This window comes from Halichoerus grypus, chromosome 4 (genome assembly GCF_964656455.1).
Source record: "Halichoerus grypus chromosome 4, mHalGry1.hap1.1, whole genome shotgun sequence".
NCBI lineage: Eukaryota > Metazoa > Chordata > Mammalia > Carnivora > Phocidae > Halichoerus > Halichoerus grypus.
In genome coordinates this window covers 166,123,468-166,147,295 of record NC_135715.1, presented here as the reverse complement: position 1 = coordinate 166,147,295, position 23,828 = coordinate 166,123,468, and the positions used below count along the sequence as shown (strand labels likewise).

General features: G+C 38.4%; 1 protein-coding gene across 3 annotated transcripts in view; it reads right to left on the bottom strand.

Annotated features, from left to right (window-relative positions):
* The window catches only part of CCNYL1 (cyclin Y like 1), a 36,628-nt gene that overhangs the window by 3,204 nt on the left and 9,596 nt on the right, over positions 1–23,828 (bottom strand). Inside the window, exons 2-9 of one of the 3 annotated variants that reach the window (XM_036070873.2) lie at positions 21,854–21,928; positions 20,138–20,172; positions 14,879–14,979; positions 11,752–11,787; positions 9,222–9,273; positions 7,845–7,964; positions 3,719–3,789; positions 243–405 (exon numbers count right to left, since the gene is read on the bottom strand). In XM_036070873.2, the coding sequence (XP_035926766.1) occupies positions 243–405; positions 3,719–3,789; positions 7,845–7,964; positions 9,222–9,273; positions 11,752–11,787; positions 14,879–14,979; positions 20,138–20,172; positions 21,854–21,928 (653 nt within the window). Of the gene's footprint in view, positions 1–242; positions 406–3,718; positions 3,886–7,844; positions 7,965–9,221; positions 9,274–11,751; positions 11,788–14,878; positions 14,980–20,137; positions 20,173–21,853; positions 21,929–23,828 lie in introns of all 3 variants that reach the window. The other 2 variants (XM_036070872.2, XM_036070874.2) reach the window with 2 other exon arrangements.

Here is a 23,828-nt window from a genome sequence, read left to right as displayed (position 1 = left end):
TGACTTAAAATATTCTGAATTATGGTCACAGAAGAAATATCTATATACTTTTTTAAAATAATGTGAGATCCTTATATAAATCATAAAAGACACAGGAAATATGTCACCAAAGGGTTAATAAGCTCTTCGATGTGTTAATTTAAAAGCTTTCCATTTTGCTAATCACTGCCTAATGAGATTTAGCCACAGAGCTGGTTTTGGTGGCTGACAGAAAACCCCGACTAATGATTTCACAGCCTTACCTCTAGGTTTTGTGCTCTTTCTTTGCTAAGAGGAGCAAATAGAAAATTCAAGTTGTTGTCATCTGCTAAGGAGCGAAGGTCAAAGTAGTATTTGGCATAAACACTGGCGGGAACATTAATATTAAACTGAAGTAGCTCCAAAAAATGCCTTTCCATCTCATTCCTGGGGGAGGAGACAACAAAACCAACACAAGACAATTTTAGTCAACTGGGCGATCTTCAAAAGTATCATTCTGAGCTACTGAGAGGGCTCTAAATTCTGTTTTGGAACAAATAGAGGCCACCCAGTGGATTAGTACACTAACGTTCAAACAAGGTACAGCTATTTGTGGTCCTTTCTGCATCCCAACACTTTGAGTTCGGGACAAGGGGGAAGAGGTTATGGCCCTCTTATGCACTCCTGCTGCTGACTCAGGGGCTCATTCTTCAGAGGTCCATTAGTGCAGCTGTACGATTCATGCTCCACGCTCACTCACAAGGCCCCACTATAGTGATCAGATGAAAGGAATGATGTATGCTGTTTATTAGCTCTGAAGAACTTGCAGACATTTTCACCGGGCCGATAACAGGAAGGGGCTTATTGAAGTAGAGACGCGCCAACAAAAGGAGTGGGCACATCACCACGGCAACAAATGGATCCATCGAGAGCCACTGCTATTATCTCTGAGGGGGAAAAACTCTTGAAGCAACAAGGATTCATGAAGCAACAAGGATTCATCTCAAATAAATAAATAAATAAGCTACATTGGATGGAAAAGGGAATCCCCTCCCCCTGCCCAGTGCATGGGGCTATGTCAAGGGGCATACGTAAATGCAAGTCTCTGTTCACCTTCATTTTACTACGGCAAGAAATTGTCACTCTGACAGGACAGGATGCACTTTTTTAAACTTTGGAGGGCAGAATGATCAAAGAGATGTCTTGGCTCGACTAAACTCACCATGATATGACCTCTGTAGAGCACTGGACTCAAACAGCCTTTCTCTCATGTTGGGGATGCAACCCCAAGATGTGGCGCCACCCCCTTGCCAGAAGAGAACAAGCACGCCCGCAGGGGGCGAGTTCAATAAAATAGGAAAGGAAAACGTTGGGAGCAGTCCTTTGCTTCACATGACCATACAGGCTCACTTGCGCAATGTTTAATAAATATAAAATTGACCACTTTCCCAGTCATCCTTTAGAGAATTACATAAAAATGATAAATACCCGAACAAACATGAGCAGCTTACTTTATAACATATTTGGTTTCTCGGTTTTAAAGTTTTAGTATTTTATCCGTTGGACAGATCAACAAATGTTGATGTTCTCCCGTATGGTCCGGAGAGCATTCAGAATATGAGCAGAGATGAGGTTCTCATTTGTTGAATTTTAAACCCAACTGAACCTACTTCCAAATTTAATTTCCTGTTCATATGGCTGTAAGTCTATAGAAATGTAAATCAGATAATGTTTTGATAATCAGCTAATCAGGACTTAATTTACTACAGGAATAAATGCACTTCACTGTCCCTTTTATATCTTCTCCGCTAACACATTTTAATTGTGTGGAAATACAGTACTTCATGGGATTAACATGTCTATTAATAAAGGTTTAATCACTGGAGAAAAGCATTATGCCTATAGAATATGCATCTTCTGGGTTTTTTGTTTTTTAAATAGCCAAACGGCTGAATAGCACACCATTTACAGGCACAGCAAATCTTCTGAATAGCAGCTGCTCAGTTTAACTTATTCTTTTGAAGGGGAATATATTCTAAAGCATAGATGTTGGAAAGTTTGAAGAAAAAGCTGACAGACACCAATTTTTCCATTTAAGACTCAAAATGAGACTATTAGAAATTGAAGTCAACAGCAGGGCGACAAACAAATGTGTATTAAACACTTTGTTGTAATGCTTTCCAATTTCCAAAGATCATACACAAAAGCAGCCTATTTATTATCAACATAGCTCCTGGTGCTTCTCTGTTTATAACAAAAAGTATTGTTTGGAACTGGTCTTCCTGTAGCTAGACGCTGCCATCACTGCTCCTGGAAACTCACTCTTAAGAGCTCATGCACCTCCCAGCATGTTCTGAGGTCTTCCCTAGAATCAGAGTCCCAGCCAGGTTCGTTGAAGGTTTTGAGAAAATTTCAGTTGCCACCATGGTAGGGCTAGTGTTCAAGATTACAAATTTTTCTTCCTTCAAGGGACCAGAGTTTGCAGACTGATGACAGTGGTGATCAAAGTCACTTTAGTTTCTGCAACTTCCGAAAGTACTTTTGTTTCATTTCAAATCCATTATTTGCCATTACGCCATTTGCTACCATGGCTGCAAGCAACATCTCCATGCCCACTCAGTTTCCACTATTATCAAAGCCATTCGGACAGCCACCATCACTGGTCTCTTCTCCTAGTCATAAGTGTCCTCACTTCAGTTGTAAATATGCACTTTGGTAATTCTGAATGACAATCTTATCTAGAGTAACGGGCAAAGGTAACAAAAACAAACTTGCCACTGCCTGCCATGATCTTAATCTTCCTACGCTGTTCCGTATAATCAAGACGTGTTCTTCCACATTTTCCCAAATGCCACCCACAAAGACATTTTCACTCTCACGTGGGCACTTCGAGAATCTACTGGAAATACCTCGCTGGCTCATCCTGCCTACCACCCTCAGGGCCCCTCACGGAAGCCAGGGTGGCCAGATCGAAAGCCCTCGTTAAGTCTGGTGGTTTCACTCCTGCGTCAGCATGCCACTTGTGAGCACCCCCCTCATGGTTGACAGAAGGCCCCACAAAGCGCTGCTGTGATTGCCGAGTGGCCCCAGAGACTCTCGAATGCGATGGGCACTGGCTTATGTCCCAGGGCTGCTTTTCAGGACTGCCTGAGAAACAGGAGCTTCCTAACAATTCAGACCTACTTTTAAACAGGTGCAATACTGCTAGCATGGGAGGAGGCAGGAGAACTGGGACCTGAAACCTTCATACATGTGGCTACTTTTGTACCATGGTTTCTGTAACAACAGAACTTCATATAAAAAGGAGAGAATGACCAGCAAAAGCTGACTCACGTTGAAGGTATAACCTCTCAGTGGTCTAGAGGCCCTAAGACCTTAACAGTGGCCAAACATTTATTTTAGAAGTCAGACATAGGCCTCTTTAAAATGGACTGGAACTCATAGACAGCTTTAAGAAAGCCATGAAGATTATCTATAATACGGTGTTGGGCGTAAGCCTGTAAAATGTATGCCAAAAACCAGCAGAAATATACACTTCAATTTACCAAGCAGATTATTGAAACAACATCAAGACCTACCAATTAATGATGGGAAATAGGAATTGTTATACCATAGCCAGATAGGAAGTCTGTAATTTTATGCCTATTTCAGTTCTTTGCACAATGTAACCTTTAAAAATATTTCTTGAAATGTACACTTTACTGGAGCAAAGGAGGCGCTGGAAAATGGTTAGAAAGTTCACCAAACCTTACAAACTCACATGTCCTCAACTGTAATGTCCTTGAGGATCTGGCAGTAGTCCACATTCCATACAGCCTGATCGTCCCAAACCTTGGAGGCAAGAAGAATGGCTCCCAAAACAATTCTTTTCCAGTTAGTGGGACAAATGTCGATCTCAGCGTAAGTTAAAAGCCTTTCTAAGTAAACCTGCAAAAGTAGAGCACTGGTCTTTGATTTTAGTTCAGTTTAAGTGCTGTGATAAGAACTGTTAGGAATGACAGATTTCATCTGTTTTTGACATGCCTTTTATTCTTACAAAGGTCTACAAAGACTTGGCCCCGGCACCCAAAGCCAGAGGCCAGGTCACAGTTGTAGGTCAGATAATTCTGTTGCCTACTCTGCCCATGTGAATTTCCAGCCTTGGTCACAGGAATGAATGAACATCTCAGCAAAGGGCATCTTGAAGACAGGCATTGGGTTATTAACCTTCCCATTCATAAAGGGAAGTGATTCAATACAACCGATTGCAGATTCGAGTTGTTTAATAAACCCGAGTGCCTACCCCATGCAAGATACCACACCTGGCTGGTCGTTACACGGTCATTTTACACAATACTTGAACATGTAAAACCCTGGTTAATATTGAGCACATTTTTGCCTTCCCCTTTTCACAGTAAGCCTTTTGTGGCACAAGCCTGAAGATAGAAACTGGTGGTCAAGAGAGCCCCCCAGTGGCTGCTGGGTGGCACGGCAGGACGGCAAGTACAAACAGGTGTGCTGGAGGCCGGCCTTCACAACCCTCGAGTAGGCCCCAATAGAGAGTGTCTTTTAAAGGAACATACATGCTTCGTCTCCCCCTCTGATTTCCCCCACTTCATTTTTCCCTTCCTTCTCCTAATGTCCTCCATGCTATTCCTTATGTTCCACAGGTAAGTGAAACCATATGATAATTGACTTTCTCTGCTTGACTTATTAAGGAGGGCATGTACTGCATGGAGCACTGGGTGTTATAGGAAAACAATGAATCATGGAACACTACATCAAAAACTAATGAGGTAATGTATGGTGACTAACATAACATAATTAAATTAAATTAAAAAAAAAATAAAGGAACATACATGCATACAAAGGACAATCCTTCTCCCATCCCCTCACTTTCACATCTCCATTATTATTTCACGATAATTCGTTTCTGTCTTATGTTACCCGCAGCTTAGTCAGTTCTGTTGGGTTTAAAGTGCTAACAGAGCCTCCAGGTTCTGCACCGGGGGACTCCTCTACACTCGCTGTAAGAGACTCCTGGATCTCTCTTACACGTATCAAATGTCCGCTCCACCCAGCCCTGGGCGGTTCCCAGCTGAGTAAAGATTACAGAGGTAAGCCATGATTTGTTGTGACTTCAAAGGGTTCTCTACAGAAGAGTATATATGCCATTTGACAAGAAGAGAAGTCCAATTTTAGAGTGTGTTTATTGCTGAAGGTTGTCCGGTTGCCAGCTCAGATTTGCCAGTATTTTCCAAACTCAACTGTGTTTTCAAAAACAAATGGTTCTTGAACATTTTATGTTCTTAGTGAAATTCTGCTCCCATTCCCCCAAAATCAGCCCTCTCAGGTATTCTAAGAATGAACAAGTTGAACCTACATGATCCAACTCTCTACCTTATGGGAACAATCAGAGGCACCTGTACAATACTGGGGGTCTCTCAACTTCCTCTGTCCCCTTTACTGGCAAACCTGGAAGCTGCCCAGCCTCACGGACTCTGCTGGCTCTCCTGTCTGTGGAAATGAGATTTTCTTCTTCTCACTGAAGTAACTCTTCTTTCGGTGATCCCATCCCACTTGGGCAGAACTATTCACACAATTATCTCTTTTTGAAGAATTTTTTCCCTCCCTGAGATTTTCCCCGATATGAATGGATTTACAATGCCCATTGCCCCCATCCTACGGACCCCCACCCCCAGCTCCAGCCCCAGCCAGCTTCCTCTCGCTTTTGCTCACAGAAAAATGCCCCATGCTGACTTCTCATCTCCCATTCGCTTCCTAACCCTGGGTAGTCTGCCCCCTGCCGCTATCACTGCCCAGGTCCTTGGTGCCTTCAGCCCAACTCTGCACTCCCCAAGCCTTCCCTAGTAACCTAAAGGGCACTACCACTGGCCTCATTGCTGGGGCCTCCATTTGACTGAATCCTGTTCCAATCCGCTGGCCATTTTTGTTACCTCTACCTCCACTGGTGATTTGATTTCTATCTGTCACTTCTCAGCTGTATCACCGTCACCGCATCCACTCTGACTCCCACTACAGTCTATTGTCCCCAGAGCAGCCAGGACAGCCTCTTCAATGAACAGCTCTTCATACCCGTGTTCGAGATCTGCCAGGGGTTTCCCATCAAACAAGTAACAGTTTCCCTTCTTCCCAGGCCTGTGAGCTACAAGACCCCGGAAGATCTGGCCTTGCCCTTCTGTGATCTCATCTGGCGTGTTGTTCCCCTCATTCTTCCTCTGACCACTGGCCACTTCACTGTTCCTTGAATACACAAAACATGCTCCCGTCTCAGAGTCTTGCATTTGTCCCCTCTGCCTGTAATGCCAGAGTTCATCATCTTCCTCAGGTAGGTCATGGGTCAGGTGTTACCTCTTTAAAGAGGCTCGTCCTGATCATGCTATCTAAAATGGTGAGCCCCTCTGATCACTTTACCCCTTCACGCTGCTTTCTCTTCCTGGTATTTACCACTACCTGAAATATTTAGGTAACACTCTTTTGACAAAACAAACAAAAAAACAACTCATTTCTTCCTTGCTAGAATATAAGCTATATAAAGGCAAGAACTTTATTCCACCTGTTTTCTCCTCTGTCCCCAACACTTAGAATAGTGACACAGACTTGGTATTCGATGGGTATGCAGTGGGCAACTGCTTGGCATTTGGCCTTTTGACCACACTCTCCTTGAGCCTCTCATCTTGGCATCGCTTTTATTATTCCCTCCTGGGTCCTACCACTCTAGCCACTCCTCTGAGGACGTGTCCCTTAAATGCTGTTAGTCCTTACAGATCTAGCTTCTATCCACTTTTTATTCTATACTTTTCTCTGCATTTAAACAGCTACTACTCTTACCAAATTCCCTATGTCTAGCTCGGATTCATGCTCAGTTCCATATATTCAAGTGATGACTAGACAGTGTCACTCTGCTGCCTCACAGGTAGGTCACACTTAACCTGTCCACAAAGAATTCCCCCTCTCCAACCCAGATGCTCTCCTTCCAGCATCGCCTTGCTCTCCATGTGGGAGGACCACTCCTGCCTCTCTCCAGCCTGGGCTAAGCACTCCAAATGGTCTGTGGCTCGAAGAAATGGCCTGAGGGCCCACTGAGGGCTCTCTACTCAAAAGCACAGGCCTCCCTCCTAAATTCTAACTGGATACTAAAGGAGTACAGGCACTGACCTAAGTATTTTTTCCCGCCAGCCCGTGCAGTTAACTTTCCTGTACACATTTGCTGTACAGAGCAGTGAAAATAACCCCAGCTGCCTCTCACTTAAATAGAATTTATTTTTCAAATGATAAAATCTTACCACAGGAATTCTGTATGGATAACACAAAGGTCCTTACAAGTACTTCTGGCACTATAATCCTGGGCAACTTCATAGGCAGGCACAAGAGGACACCAGGGATGGATGCACACCCGTCATCCAAGGAACAGAGAATTTAGGGCAATAGTTCTCAATCAAGACACACATGAGAACTGTGTGGGGAATACTGAAATAATCTGGGACTCAGCTTGGACCTACACCAAATGAGTCTCTGCCTGCGGACCGGTTTTGTTACTGCCCCTGTCCTAGGCCAGCTCCCCCCAGCACACCTTCTGAGTGTGTATGTGTATGCACTGCGTGTACATCTGTGTGCTGCGGTATGGAGGGAAAAACCATGGAGGGAGAAATCTCTCCTGCTGCCTTTAACAGCAATTCTTTTGTGATGAGAAAAGCAACAGCAACTTTTTGAAAAATAATGATTATATTATTAAGCTCGAATGTGTGTATTGTACTTTCAATAGGTTTCTCTTAATAAACTTCTGATGATTTCAGGAACCTATTTTATGTGAAAGGCAGGACCATACCCTGTGCATAAGATTGAAATTGAAAAAAAGAGGCTGTAAGAAAGAAGAAATATCTTACCAAAGTTACTATTGCACATTCAGCTGTTAGCTGTGCAGCACTGAAAAGAGTACGAACAAATCTGTAAATAAATTTATGTTCAGGATCATGCTTAAAGTATTCTTCTGGAACCTTTTCTCGCTGAAAGAAGAAAAAAAAATGCAGTATAAGTATCCACCGAAGAAAAATACTTAGGTGCCCATAATACAGCAGTCTTTACATTTGGGCCCAGGTGCTCAAAATGATTTTGATTGGGTAACATGTCTTTTAGTTTTTTAAATATAAACAATGGGATCTCAAAATACCATACTGATTCAATACTCACCACCATTCATTAAAGAAAAATGCAGGCATGACCTCAGAAAATTTATATATATTCCTTTCTATCTAAATGTAAACTATTTTTAGGCTCAAGAGTCTGGTTGATCACCATGTTGTATTTCTCTGCAATCAACTTTGAAAAAACAATTTTGGGGCACCTGGGTGGCTCAGTCAGTTGAGCGTCCGTCCAGCTCTTGGTTTCAGCTCAGGTCATGATCTCAGGGTGGTGAGATCAAGCCCTGCGTGGGGCTCCACGCTCGGCAGGGAGTCTGCTTGAGATTCTCGCTCTCTCCCTTTTCCCCTGCTTGCCTGGCTGCATGTGTGCGCATGTGCACACTCTCTAATAAATAAATCTTAAAAAAAAAAAAAAGAAAGAAAAACATTTTCAGTTCCCTGTAACCATAAGACTCTTAAGTCCGTGCTGACCTATGCAGGAGTCACCAGCCACACGTGGCTGTAGAGAACCTGAGGAAGTGAGTTTTAAAATTGTTATTTTAGGGATGCCTGGGTGGCTCAGATGGTTAAGCGTCTGCCTTCGGCTCAGGTCATGATCCCAGGGTCCTGGGATCAAGTCCCGCATCGAGCTCCCTGCTCGGCGGGGAGCCTGCTTCTCCCTCTGCCTGCTGCTCCCCCTGCCTGTGCTCTCTCTCTCTCTGACAAAATCTCAAAAAAATAAAATTGTTATTTTAAAGGATTTAAAATTTAAATTGTTTTTTAATTTTCTTCACAGAGATCATAACACACCTGTTAGGTTTATTTACAAATACTTATATTCGTGGCTACTGAAAATTATCTTTTAAAAAGATACATTTTCTGTTATCTGGGTCCATTTACTCACTTTAGCTCACTAATTCTACAAAGCTGCAGCTCAGTTCTTGCTCTAGCATATCCCTTATACATCATTCCTTTGGTAAAATGATTAGACACAACATGGAGTAGGGAAGAAGACTTAAGATGATTTTGACTTCAAGCTGGAGGGAGTAATTTTCTCCTGGTAATTAATTTCAAATCAAATCAGCATGAAATAAACCCAACTGCATGAGAGAAAAATACAACTTTAATAAAACTGACACTTACTGTGAGTGGATGTGATCTCTCATCAAAAATATCCAAGGATCTATTTGCATCTCTATAAAATAAGAACGTGCATTTTAAAAATTAATTCAGGAATTAATATCTTAGTAAAGTATCTGCTGGAAGTAGAGAGGGGAGTGGAAGAAGCTTAACCTTCAACAAAGCAAACAGTTTTACAAATTCTTTTGCATTCTGGCCTTCAGAGGGTTTCCTGACGTCTGTGAAATCTCTTCTACCACGACCAGCCAAGCCAGAGCTGCCTTTCAGAACCCTGACCTTCCCTAGCAGGCAATGCTAGTAAACCGAATATATTTTCACTCCTCTAACCCCACATTGGAATACATAAGAACATCTTATAAAGTAGTAGTGGTGGGCAAAAAGTCTTTAGAATTTAATACATGTGAATATGAAATTCATGTTTTTCCGTTTTCTTCTCTCTATAGTTCTCTATATATTATCATGTATTTCTTCTAGTCTCTCTTAAATAGTTTGAGTTAAAAATGTAATTTTTTTCTTAAATTTTAAGAGACCAGTCTTTTCATTTAAAAGATTACCACACTAACGCGCTGTGCGCCTTTAGACAGTGGTTCTCCAGGTGTGTGGTCTGTAGGCCTCTAGGGCTCCCCTTTTCAGAGGCCCACGAAGTCAGAACTGTTTTTATAGGTATACTAAAGACATTACTTGCTCATACACTTTTGACATTTGCAGTGACTGTATAAAAAATAAAAGGGAGTAAAACTGCTTGTTTCCGCGCATGAATCAAGGCATTGGTACCCAGCCGTACCTCGTCATTCCAGTCTTCACTGCCGCTTGCAGTTGAAAAGAATTCTGCTCTACTAAAGAACATCCTTGATAAAGCAGTAAGATTTAACAGTGTTATTAAACCTCGATCCTTCTAATATTCTGAATAAGTAGAAAGTACTTATGAAACACTTCTGCATGCTGACAGTTAAGGAAAGGCACTTGTAACTTAGTTGTGAGCTGAACAAGCCACTTTTTTCACAGAGCATCATCTTTTTTTTAAGGGACAACTGACAGTCATTCTCTTAAAAATGAACAAAGTGAGGGGCGCCTGGCTGACTCAGCTGGTAGAGCATGGGGCTCTTGACCTCAGGGTCGTGAGTTCAAGCCCCATGTTGGGCGTAGAGTTTACTTAAAATTAAATCTAAAAATTAAAAAAAAAAAAATGAACAAAGTGGGGCGCCTGAGTGGCTTAGTCGATTAAGCATCTGCCTTCGTCTCAGGTCATGGGCCCAGGGTCCTGGGATTGAGCCCCGCATCGGGCTCCCTGCTCAGTAGAGGAGTCTGCTTCTCCTTCTCCCTCTGCCCCTGCTCCTGTGCGCTCTCTTGCTCATTCTCTCTAATAAATAAATAAAATCTTAAAAAAAAAAAAAAAAAAGAAAGAAAAAAGTGAGCCTGGAACTTCAAGAAAAATAAAGTATTTGTTGCCAATGATAAAATTCAGACTATCAAGCTAAAAAAAAAAATCAGGATTTTGGAAAACATGTACCTTTTACTGTGAGCTTCATGTACTGTAAGCTTGATAGCTTCTCAATACTTAAAGGCTTTTCTGATAAGACAGGTGGTGATACTAACAGAAGTGAGTTTTTGACACTGTATAAAGAAACGTGAACTAGTACTTTCCAACTGACTAATGCATAATATTCTAAAACCACATACAGGTAAAAGATCCATTCAGTGTGCAAGATAGATCAATGGGTATTAACACAGTACAAGTTCACTGATATGATTTAAAATTCCACTGAATTTATATAAATATATATATTTATATATATATATAAATTCCATTATAATCTAAGAAACTAGCACTTGTGGACTTTTAGTAAAGTATCATAGAATATCCACAATATCTGAAGCCTTTAAAAGTACACCTTTTTCCAACTATATATCTGAACAAGGCTGGGTCTTCATATTGTTTCTTCAAAACAAATCACTGAAGACAGGATATGAGAATGAGCTGTCTTCTATTAAGCCAGATAGTAAGGAGATCTGTAAAACTGTAAATCAATGACATACTCTTCACTCAACTTTTTTGTTGTGGAAAAGTTACTTTTAATAAAAAAAATGATTTATGTTAACACTGGGGTTCCCAATCAGGGGTGATTTTGTTCTCCAGGGGACGCCTGCCCATGTCCGGGGACACAGTGCGGAGGGAAGGAGATGTGCTACTGGCATCTGGTGAGTAGAGGCCAGGGGGACTGCTAAATAGCCTATCATGCACGGGACAACCCTCCACAGCAAAGATTTATCTAGCTCAAAGTTTCAATAGTGCCATAAAAACCCTGTTTTGACGTACAGTGGATTTAATTTTTAAATCCTCAAATTTAATTTCTAATACAGTAAATATCAATATAACCCAGATGAACAAACACTCTTTGAGTCTTCAATAGTGTAATAAAAGCACTCTACTATCTATTAGATATTCTAATTATATCTATACTTGTTACCTAACACTAAACTTAATATCTTGCAAATTAGCTAGAATAACAAGACAGGTTTTAAAAGAGCTCACCTGTTCTTTATGTGGTAATATATTGCTAAGGTCACACTGTGGAAGGAAAAAGAAAATTGTAACAATTGATTTTATCATGTTAGGCATGAAGACATTATTTTAAAAGGGGTTGGGAGGGAGACAGGATCCTTCCAGGGGCCCAGGGGCCCTGAAATCCTCTAATTCACAGAACAGTTCATATGGGCACTTTCCCCCTTGTTTTAGTCCTTTGGCTTTTGGCAAAAAAAGGAGGACCAAAAAAAAAAGGAGGATCAACTGTTAGAAGACCTGTTTTGGTCCATAATATATAAATTATTACACATTTTCCCTGTCATTTGTCCTTTGTCATCATACTACTCACAGAATCTTTCCTCCTCCTCTACAAGTTTTATCTGTACACATGCTTAAATTTAAGCCATACAGTAATTTTTGTGTTTATTAAAAAAAAAAAAAAGGTTAGGCCCTGCATTTCAATTGATTTAGTTTACTATCCACCAAACCCACCCACTTTCCATTGTTTCCCTAAAAGTAAATAAAGTGTTCCATACCAAATAATTGAAGATCATAATTAGAAAATTTAATAGCAAATGTAAGTACCCACAAAATCAATGATAGGTCTAGCTACCCTGAAATAAGCAGTGCTAACAATGCAACATAATACTACACAGTATAATATTTAATGACAGGTATTTCCAAATTAGTTAAATATTAATGAACAGATAGACGTAAGTCCTCAGACACTCTTTACGTTACTAGAGTCCTGTTATTCACAAGATGTTTTGTATTAGGCAACAAAGGGGTTCTCCTAGTTAAGATATGTGCTTCCCTTTGCCCTCAAAATGTCTAAAATGAAGCTCAAAACAACTGAGGGAAGGCAAATCTGAATTTTAGAGCTAGGTCTACAGAATATGAGCACTTGTTAAAAGGCCTATAATGCTATTAGCATCAAAGATGGATACTTCTATAGTGCTTCAAACAGTTTCATCTTCAATTTGATTTTAAAATCACAGAATTCAAAGTTCTATACTGAAAAGAACCACGAAACCTTAGAGAGCATTTAATTACACAACCCATCTTACACATAAGGAGCCAAGGCTTAAAACTGACTTGCCCAAGGTCCCACAGGTGGTCAGAAGCAGTTCTCATTCTCCCACACTCTAACCAGGCAGTGGTTCTCCAAGCTTGGCTGCACACTGGGATCGCCTGAGGAGCTTTAAAAAACTGCTTGGCTTCCACCTCCAGATGGTCTGATTTAACTGACACTGGGTATGACTTGGGCATCCGAAGTGCTTTTAAAGTTCCCCCAGGTGACTGCAATGTGCAACGAAATCTGGAAATGAATGACTCATTCGGGATGCTTCTGTCCCTACAATTATGCCTCGTATCCTTCCTCAGGCTATCAAAAGGCTTGTGAGACTGTGGTAGGGGAAGGGGGAAATGCATGTATTTTGAAACAGATTTTTGAAAAAAGTTGCACAAGTGATTCTAATAAGGGTCCCACCACTGAGAACAATGCACTACCCCAATGTAAACATTTTTCAAAATCATTCCTAAAAGCCAATTTGCCCTATTAATTTTCTCAGTAAACCTTTATTTCATCAATAATAAATGCACTGAATTGTTATTTTTAAAACTTAATGAAAGCAAATTAAATTTACTGTACTTCCACAAATTAGACTAAGTTGGGAAAAACAAGCATGAAACCTACTTTGTCTGAGCAAGGTTAATCTTTAAAACCACTTCTGAAGTATATACTAAAACATCAGAATCTTTTGAACTCAAAAGCTGGGGACTCTAACCAAAATAGAGGTTTTTTTACACATGGATTTAGTGTCTTGGCTGAATAAAAACATTCAGTGATTACTTGTTAGGTGTCAAAGCTCAGGACTTCAGAATTTTGGGGCTCAGTTTTTGCTGAAACACAATTTGATCTCTACTACTGTTATAAGAGAGAGAGGAAAGTTACATTATTATGACTGTGAACTTGTTGTTTTTAATTAAAGTAGAAGTTACTGATAATTCAATGAGCTGACAAAGCTGGTACATCAGAAACAAGATTAAATTTACAAGCCAATTTTTTTAAGACTGAAAATTAAAGATGAGAATATTAATATTTTGTAGTAGTGTTCCAAACTGTGTTCTGGAAAATCAACACTCACGTCCCAAAGAGACGTTAATAATGTTCTTTGGCCAATCGTGATGAAGTCAGGAAGCTCTGCATATCCAGTTTTGGGGGTTTTTTTCCTCCCTTAAGTAAGCTTGAAAGGTTCATCTTAGGGTGTTCTGAAAGTGCAACTTTAATTGTGGATTATAAGGTGCTCCCAGAAATTAAGAAATAGTTTCCATCATAACACTATTCGTGTTTGCTGAAGTATAAACTTGACCACAGTTATGTTTCCAAAACTATCTCTTTCATTGTTCTCTGCTGTGGTTTTCTTATATATGGACTGATATAGTGTCCTAGAGATATATTTCTGTATCTATACACATATATAAAGTTAAAATTAAGTATATCTATTAAATTATAATTTTCAGTTGAGCAAAATTTCATCCATAAAGAAATTAAGCTTGAGAATTTGTTCCTTAAGATTGATTTGGTATATTTTCCCCCTCTTTAGGAGATAGGAAGAAGTTAATTTTCATACAGAAATAGTGCAGGGAAAAAAAAATGCATGATGGGGAAAATCTGACAAAAATCAAATTAAATTTAAATGCAGATACACCTTGCTGCCAGTAGGGGACAAACTATTCCTTCTTTCAAGAGTAGCTTCCAAAGTAGTACACATTGTTTTACGCCCGTAACTCATAAAGAAATACTTTTTTTCTAGAAACATCCAATAAAAAGCACCTCTCCCTCTCATTATGTTCAACAATGTCTTAACAATGGAAATGTATTAAGTAAGAAGTGTACTTTTCCTGGGATTTTTTTATTTGCTAACTGGCTTTCCCTTCTACCATGCACTCTAAGATTAAAATGGAAACTGAATATTCAGACTGAGGTCCTGGAAAGCAATATAAAATAGACACCAGTTTCTTAACCTGATCACTGAAAAGGACAATCAAATGACTGAAATGACCAAGTATGGCTAGGATGCTTTTAGCATGAGGGGGTCTGTCACTCAGCCCTTGGCAACCTAGTTGTACTCACCATTTTATTGTGGTTCTAAGATTAGGTTGGCTGACTGTGCTGTCATCTAGAAATATTGTTGAGCATGAGCTATACTTTTTAGTAAGCTGCCCTGGAGATACCTGAAGGGGAAGGGAAATAGAAGAAAATGTCACAGTAAGTTAAACCTATAAAAGTGTGTTTTTTCCTCGGTTAAAATGTCAAACGATAAAGCATTAAGATTTTTCTTATACTTCATGAACTGCTTGAAGTGTGCGATCATGTGCAGCTCTGTGGGAACCCAGTGGATGCTCTAACTTCCCACACAAGATTTAAGGAATGGGTTATAAACTACTGCCCTTGATAAATTACCTATTATCAAACCTGGCAAGCACCTATTATAAATTCCCTTTATAATAATGTAAGAAGCTTAGAATAAGATTTCAGTGGTTTTATTTTTTCCTTAAGAAATGAAAAGCAGCTGAGACTATTTCTACTGTTCATTTACTACAATGAAATGTAATACCTTATATAATATTGATGCAAGAACATTTTATTGCAGAAATGAAAGCTGATAATAAATGTATCAGTTCAGGAGACAGTGTGATGAAGCAGATGTTCTTGAGTCAGAGGCTGTTTGTACCAGGGTTGCTCTACCACTAATAAGCTGGGGTGGGGAGGGGGGTGTAGGTCTCTCTAGGCCTCAGTTTCCTTATCTGGAGGGCAAGAGAGTACTGCTTTAAGATTCTCTCACATCCATAAAACAGCTTATTATGAGAACTTCACTTTAACTTCATGTTTAAATAAGACTGCCATCACATTACTCAAGTGAGAACCTCTGAGTACTTTCCATTCATTTAAAAATTTTATTAATTCTATTCTGTAAGTTGCTTGACATTCATCACAACAATTTCCTGCCTCACTCATGCTGCTTTTTATGCCTACAATGCCTTTTTCTTCCTCCTTGTCCCAGAAAGCTTGACCCATCTACCTCCAGGACACCTTTGCCAGCAGTCACACCACAAAACTTCTCCCTTTTCTGAATGCTCACACATCTAATCTGCCACTTGATACATGCTACCAATTGCTTGCAGGATGTCTCCCTCCTAAGAACGTAAGCTTCTCCAGGGAAGGGAGGACTCTTACTCCTCCTACATCCAGCTACTGAACACAGAACCTGGGACAAATTAGGAGTTCAATAAGTGCTTGACAAATTATTTAAAATCAGTTACAACTGAAGGTAAATCTTACTACAAATCAGTGAGAATTTATTAGCATAGTGTCAGAGAGGTGACAATGAACTTCTGGAGACCCTCCATAGAATAAACCATCTTTAAAACACTTTAGAAGTATCCATTTATCTGTGAAGAGCCTGAGCCCAAGTATATTGCAACAGTCAAATACTGAAATAGCCTAAGCTATGTTAGGACAATTCTCTTCCTTAAAGTAAGACCAATAAACAAATCCCAGTCACTGTAAGTAGTTAAAAGTAATGGCAGCATTCAATACCACAGAATACCAATAATTTTAATGCTTGGTTTTGTTGTGTTTTTTTTTTTTTTTTTTTTTTTACTAATTCAGATGAGCCTTCCTTCCTCCTATTAATATAAAATAGCATTCGCCATGCTGTCATACTCTCCTGTCAGCATCCCCCTCAAATACACGAAAGATGGGGTAGTGGAAAAAAAATCTAGTTGATAACTTTTTTAAAATACAGAACATTTAAAAACTGCCAGTAGCCAATAATCAGAAATATCCACACGGTATATAAAAACACCATTTTGCTTGTTTCAGATGTTTTCCTGCAAAGCCATTTACCTCTTATTAACAAAAAGTTCCAGACATTCTATTTTTGAAAAGTATCACTAAATTCTCCTTCAAGCCAGAAATGTTCAATTATACCTAAAACTGTTATGTTCTTTAAAGCTATTCGGTGAATATGTAATTTATTTTAAGAATCTCAATAAATACAGCATAAAAAAATGAAAATGAATTTATTTAAATACTTTTACTCTAAATGGAAGAAAGTTCTCTTTTAAGGCCACTACTAGTAGGGTATACTATGGTGTATATTATATCATAATAAAAGTCAATTCTGACCAAAAAACCTCTACTGGGGAGCCATAAAAAGAATAGAAAGAAAATGCACCAAAATATAGACAAGTTGGTAGAGCTTTGGGTTATATTTGCTCCCACTTTCCTCCATTAAATTTTTTTTTCTATTACGAATATATACTGGCTTATCTTTGAAAATATTAGTGAAACATTTAAAAATTTTAATTAGATGTGGTCTTACAGCCATATGGGGGGCTAGTGAATCAGCAACATAGTCTACTGGCTAGATCCAACCAAAGAAACACTGAACACTTCCCCATCAGGCCAGGCCTACTTTTCAGTATTCAGTAATACCTAGTATTCAGCTAGAGGGCTGCAGAATTAAGCCTCTGAACAAAGCCTGGATATATTAGCTATAATTATTTATTAGCTTAAAATTAGCCAAAATTTTAAGGCAATTATTTTTTACAGTTAAAGGCTTACCATCACTGGCTTACAGCCTCAATAAACAACACTGACAAAAATAGGGTCATAAAATGCAAATACAAAAAAAAAAAATCAAATAGCAAAAAACAGTATTGGCAGTTTAGTGTTCACAGATATTATTTCAGTTGGTTACTAGAATAGACAGGGATAAAGGCAGTGTTTATCTTTACTCATTGAGCACTAACAGAATAGATGGACTTTTACAATCTTTACAACAAAGGTTATTTCACCGACTTACGGTTCAATGGCAAAGACTAGAAAATAATCATACTTAGAAGTCTAGGAAATCACAATCCAAGCCTTACCATCAAAGGTCAAGTACCTGTTGAAATCCTGCCCCCAGCCACTGACCTGCCCATTGTGCCTACTGCTGAAGTTCACTTTTGTGTCTCCCATTTTCACAGGACAAGTTTTGTCTTTTTCATAAGACAACTTAAAAATTTCCAACACTATGCATTAATGAAAACTGCTTCATCTATGTTGCACATTAATGGGACAATATGACAGGGTGCATGGTTTGAATTCTTAATCAAGGCCTTAGGAGAAAAGCGTAATATGCTAATTATAGGTAAAACCGGAAATATGGTCTGAATTAATATCATTAATTATATTGAGTTAAAACTTTAAACTTAAATTTATACTTTCAAAACACATTCTAAGTTAGAGTTAAAAACATGGTGGACTGATCACAAATCTATTTCCTCTCCCCCTCCTCTTAGAGGTTATATACAACACAGGATAAATAGCAGGTGCTTTTAATGTTTGAAAGGTGAAAAGACTAGACAAGGAGTGGCAACTGACATGGCAGAAGAGAGAAAGCACAGAGACTGGGACAGGAACAAGAAAGCCAGTTTGTCTTACAGAACCCAAGGCAGGCTCAGAATTCAGAGGCTCAGCCCCCAAACACCCAGAGTGAGGCCCATTAGTGAACAAGTCTTGCTCCCTTGTGGTACTTCCAGTGAGATCACAGATACAGGCAGGGACCACCACACATTTGAGAGAAGCCTCCAACAAGTAAGAGAGATCAAAAAGGAAAAAAGGAATTGGTGGGAATGACAAAATTAAGAAGCAAATGAAAATTTAAAAAATTCTTAAAAACCCTCAGAAAGATAAGAAATTGCACTGGTGAAAGAACTAGATGCTATAAATAATGATAGACTATAAGAGAACTGTATAAATTAAAAATAAGACAAAACTCAGTATTCAATAGAAGAAGAAGGGTTAGAGCATAAAGTAAAGGAAGTCCCCAGGAAGTAGGACAAAAAGACAGAATAGAAAAAAGAAGGGGGAAAAATTAGAGATCTGTGCAGGAACAATGGTCCAAGAGGTCCAACATCTGAATGACAGAAATACCAGACTAAGGGGAAAAAAAAAAAAAGACATTCACTAGAAGAAGAGATGGTCTGCAGACTTACTGGCCCCAATAAAATGAAAAGGTCCATATCAAACCATATTATGAAATTTCAGAATCTCAGGGACAGAGAAGGTACTAGAAGGTTTCAGAGAAAGAAGGGATGGGGGAACAATGACTAAAATTGGAAATGTACAATGTATCATATAATGTCAACAGATTTATGAACAACATTGTAAATGAGAAGACAATAGAGAAATGGCTGTAGAACTGCAAAAATTAGTTTCAACCTAGAATTCTATACTTTATCAAACAGCAGGAGTTTCAGAGAAGCTAGATCTCTAAAAACTTCTGCCCATTCCCAGAAAAATGTGCTCCAGTAAAACAAGGGCATATAACAAGACAAAGGGAAACCAAGAATTAGGATACAGGGGATCCAACAAGACAGCAGTTACGTGAGATCCCAGATGACTTCAAGGAGATATCCCAGGAAAACAGACACATAGCCAGCCTAGCGAAAACCAGTCTACTCTACCGGAATAGAAAGACAAAAGAGTGTGCAAGAAAAAAATGGAACAGATGTGTTTTAGTAAACGAAAAATATTTTTGATGGACATGTGACAAATGTTACAACATTTGGGGGGGCGGAATTAGCTGTTAGAAAATAGGCAAGTGAATATCGTCAGGAAATTAATTCCACAAAAAAAAAAAAAAAAAAAAAGGAAGAATGTGAAAGCAGAAAGACCCGCCAGGGAGCTACTTACAGCATTTGGCTGTGTGAGATCATGTTGGCTAGGAAAATGGGGACTGGATTATCCTGGAGAAGTGCAGAAGCGCTCGGGTTTCAGATATATTTAAGAAAAAGACTGAAGCGTATACAGGAGAAGGCACAGGCAGAGAACTATATGGCTCAGCAGGGAACGATATTTGCATAGTCATAACAACATACACACTGATTCTGACTGAACAAAAACCATGATACAGGTTGAGGGAATAGAGGCAAGGACATAAGGCCACGGTGGAGTGATGAAGCTAAGCTTTCACCTGGCACAACAGGACGTCGATAGTGCTAAAACTTAACTTAGTTATTATGTTTTGGTTACTTTGGTTAAAAAAATAAGATTAAAAAATTAAGGCAAAAAAAATTGAAGGCAGAACTTTATACCACAACCACGGTATTTAAATTTAAGTTAAATGTCAGAACCCTTAAAAAATGGGCACTACTGAGCCAGAGACTTTCCTGAATACATTTGATAATGAGGAAAATAGAAGAGATTTAGAAAATCTACAAAAAGAGGTCCTAACAGTGCTAACAGTATTGGATCCATTATATTTTTTAGGAATAATGGCAGACATACTTTTAATTCAAACTATTAATTTCTTACTTAACTTTTCAACTGTTTACTTACATGGTTTAAATGGTTGCTCTTCCTCTTTTCTCGCACTAAGAATAAAAAAAATTAACTGATCAATTCTGATACAAATGCCATAGAAAAGTAAAAGTAGTTGCTACTTATCTGACGGATTACCAACGAACAAAATGAGATGAAATTCCATTTTTAAAATATAATTTCCAATAAAATTTATAATTTAAATCCCCTAGCAAGATAAATCCTATAAAGTAAAATCTAAAAACTTAGTTTTACTTTTTGACCTAACAGATTATCTTTGTTAGGTACAAACAAAAGGCTCCCCATGTACAAAAGAAAAGGACAAAGCAAACTAGGCCAGGTGAAAAATTTAACTAATAAAAATGTTTACCTGTTGAATATCTGAACCACTACACAGTATTTTCTAATTCTATGTTTACATACAACTTACTTCAATTACCAGGATCTGACAGCTCTAAGAATCAGTTTCTGACCAGGCACTAATTTCTAGATACATCAGTATCCTGGAAGCATCCTGAAGCACTTATTGGTGATCTACTAAAATACCTTGCTAAAAAAATAAAATGGGTCATTACACAACTGGAAAGTATCTATCTTAAATTTATATTTTAATGAGTGTGCTAACCTAACTGAATATATCTAGAGCACACAAAATCACTTTGCTCTAACAAAGACCAGAAGAAGAATAAAAGCTCCAATGAGGGTCTTGGACCCCACTTTGTTTCCCACACTGCCTCCTTTAATGTGGGGTGACATCATAGGTACACATTCTTTATGACTGAGGAGAAAGAGACATGAGATAGCTTTGCTTTTACTGTCTCCACACTGTTTCTACATATGGGCAGGCTATGTTTCTGGAAGAAACCGAGAAATATAGCAATCCTAACCAGAAGTGATCTGCTCAAGTCAGGCTATGTACATACACTGTGAAAAGGCAGGTTAAAAACCCCCATTTTTTTTATCGTGCTGCATACTTCAAATATTATGGAACACTCACTTTTTATACTCCTGCTGTCATAATCAACTGAAAAACCTGGTCATGTATGGCTTTTTAGTTCAAATAAAAAAGGATTTAACATAACATTAAGGAAAATAAACAGGCAAGCAGGAATGCTAAAAACTCCACAGTTCTGATTCTCATTATACATCAAGGACACGGGCAATTTATACTGGTCTCCGTTGCTGAAGCTAACCTTCTAGGAAATCCCACAGGGCATGTTTGTTCCCATGTATCCTGGCACATCACTACATTAGAATAGAGTAGAATAAATGCAGATGTGAGATAGGCTTGTTTGGTTGAGCATAGTGTAAAATGGGGCCAGAATCACAGATTCAATCCCCATAAATTAACAACTGATTTTTTTAATTTTATTTGTTAAATGAAAACCTAACTGTGGCCTAAATCCTATCACTCATCTTTAAAGCCTGTGTTCTTTGGAGCCAGGGGAAAAGGACAAGGTGAGTATGGAGAATTAGACCACATCTAAATCATGTGGTCACAAGTGACTGTGTTGATAAAGAGGTGGCAAAACGTGTAAACAGAGTCTCCCGTGTTCTGCTAACTAAATCAGTAACAATTAAAGGAAAGTATATCATCACATATTAAAATAAGAAATGAATACATGAAAAAGTGAAACATTTAAACTAATGTATGAGTTCTTTTAGGGGCTTTCTATAAAACACAAAACAAAAAACAGTTTTCAATCTTCTCAGGGGAAAAAAATACTGTCTTACCATCCGTTTGAGATTTGCTCAGGAAAATTGTGCTTGCCCTTGGATGGTCAGAAGGGTTTGATTCCAAAGCTAACTCTGTATAGGAAGAAGAGAAAAAGGTGTGATAATTTGAGTAGAAAAATACATGACTTTAAAAATAACTACACATCAATTTTAATCACTTAGCAGTCTTGGGAAGAGTTTTTAGTAATGATAAAAAGCCAATTTTAGTAAAGGCAACAATATAAAAATTATACTGGGAAACTGCAAAATTGTAGAATCCACATATGTGGAATAAAACCAGACTGTGTCTTAAACTTTTTTTTAACCTGCACCTAAATAATCTATGCAACTTTTAGACGGAATTATATTTGTGCCTTCCCCCTCCTACTTAACTATTAAAAATCCTGTCACCATCCTTTAAGCTGATATTACTACCATATTCCAAAAGCAGTCTCAAAAAGCAAGTTATGCTGTGGCTACTACTGTCAGATACCAGCTCAATATATCAAATATGCCAAAACCAAACAAGTTGCTTTTGGCAAGCAAATATTCTTTAGATAATCAAATAGCTAATTCTAACTCCATTCAACAAATGAACTCATTTAGTTAGCTGTGGTTTATGTGGGGGACTATCCATCATGGCAGATTTTTAAAAACTGTATAAAAGTTCAATGTTCTAATCTACAGGTACACTTCTATGATAGCAAGTAATTTTTAACTTTTGCTCTCAATTTCCAAAGCTAAACTCCTGCTTCTTCCATCCATGCTGCATAATTAATTTGGGGCTTCAATAAGAGTACTTTCTGGAGCAGATCATGGAGCTACTTGTAAAAAATTTTGTCCATAACTATGTAAAGGTATGTCTGCCTGTAGTCCACCGTGCACCAAGGTGGGGAAATTCTCTATTTACACAAGAATACAAAACAGGTACTTGAATTTTCATAGAACAAGGTTTGCCACCATAGGGGATAATAAAGTTGTCATTAAAAAAAAAAAGCCAAACCTCTGGTGTGTCTAAGATTCCAAACAAAATGATCCCTGCATTTCCTCAAGATGTTTAGTGACAGTCTGGTAAGCAAAGCAGTCTGAGCAAGAAATAGGAAATGCAGAAATAGGTTTTTGTCTGGTTGCATATAATCTTTGTTCTTTTTAAGCTCTGTGAGCTCTGAAATATATTTTTGGGCCACTTCATTGTGTTTGACAAGACAGCCTGATGCTTTAATAGAAGTAAACAAATGACTTTCATATTGCAACAACCTTTGTAAGAACAACTCAAAATTCTCTTAAAAAGAAAAAAAAAAAAAAACCCCACCGTATGACACTCCTCAGCAATGTCCATCCCAAAGTACTTAGCCAATCTTGCAAGAAACCGGACCAAGATCCTGACAGAGTAATGGTTAAGTCTAGTATTTCCCAAACCACATAATAATTGTTCTGTTTTTAAAAGGGATGTTGGCAGTCTAATAGAAAATAATATCCGTGGCTCTTAGAGAATCAAAATGTCCATTAAAAACTAATCAGTCTTATAGTGAATATTGTCTAATTCAGCATTTCACAATTTATCTACCTAGAATCCCTTTTTCCTCCAAGTAATATAGTTAAAACTCTTTCACAAACATCATTTGGGACTTCCTGGTTTAACAGGAATCTGAACCATCCATTTTAATGGTACTGCCAGCACTAGAAATTTACATAGCTAAACATAGCTTTGTTCTTCATGGAAATTCCTTCACTGAATTTGAAGTTTGTTAGACTGCTTTTGGAGAAACTATTCAACATTTTTATGTAAAAGAACCATAAAAATTAAACTTTTCACATATTTGAAAAATGAGACAATGTTAGCTATTTGGAAAATAAATGAAGTCAGCTGTGCTCAAAGTGACAAAGACTTTCACAGCTGCCTCTAACCTAAGGCTTCCGAAAGAGTTCATGACCAACTTCTTACCAAAAAGAAAGCAAATACACTACATGTGAATCTAAAAACTAGGCAGAA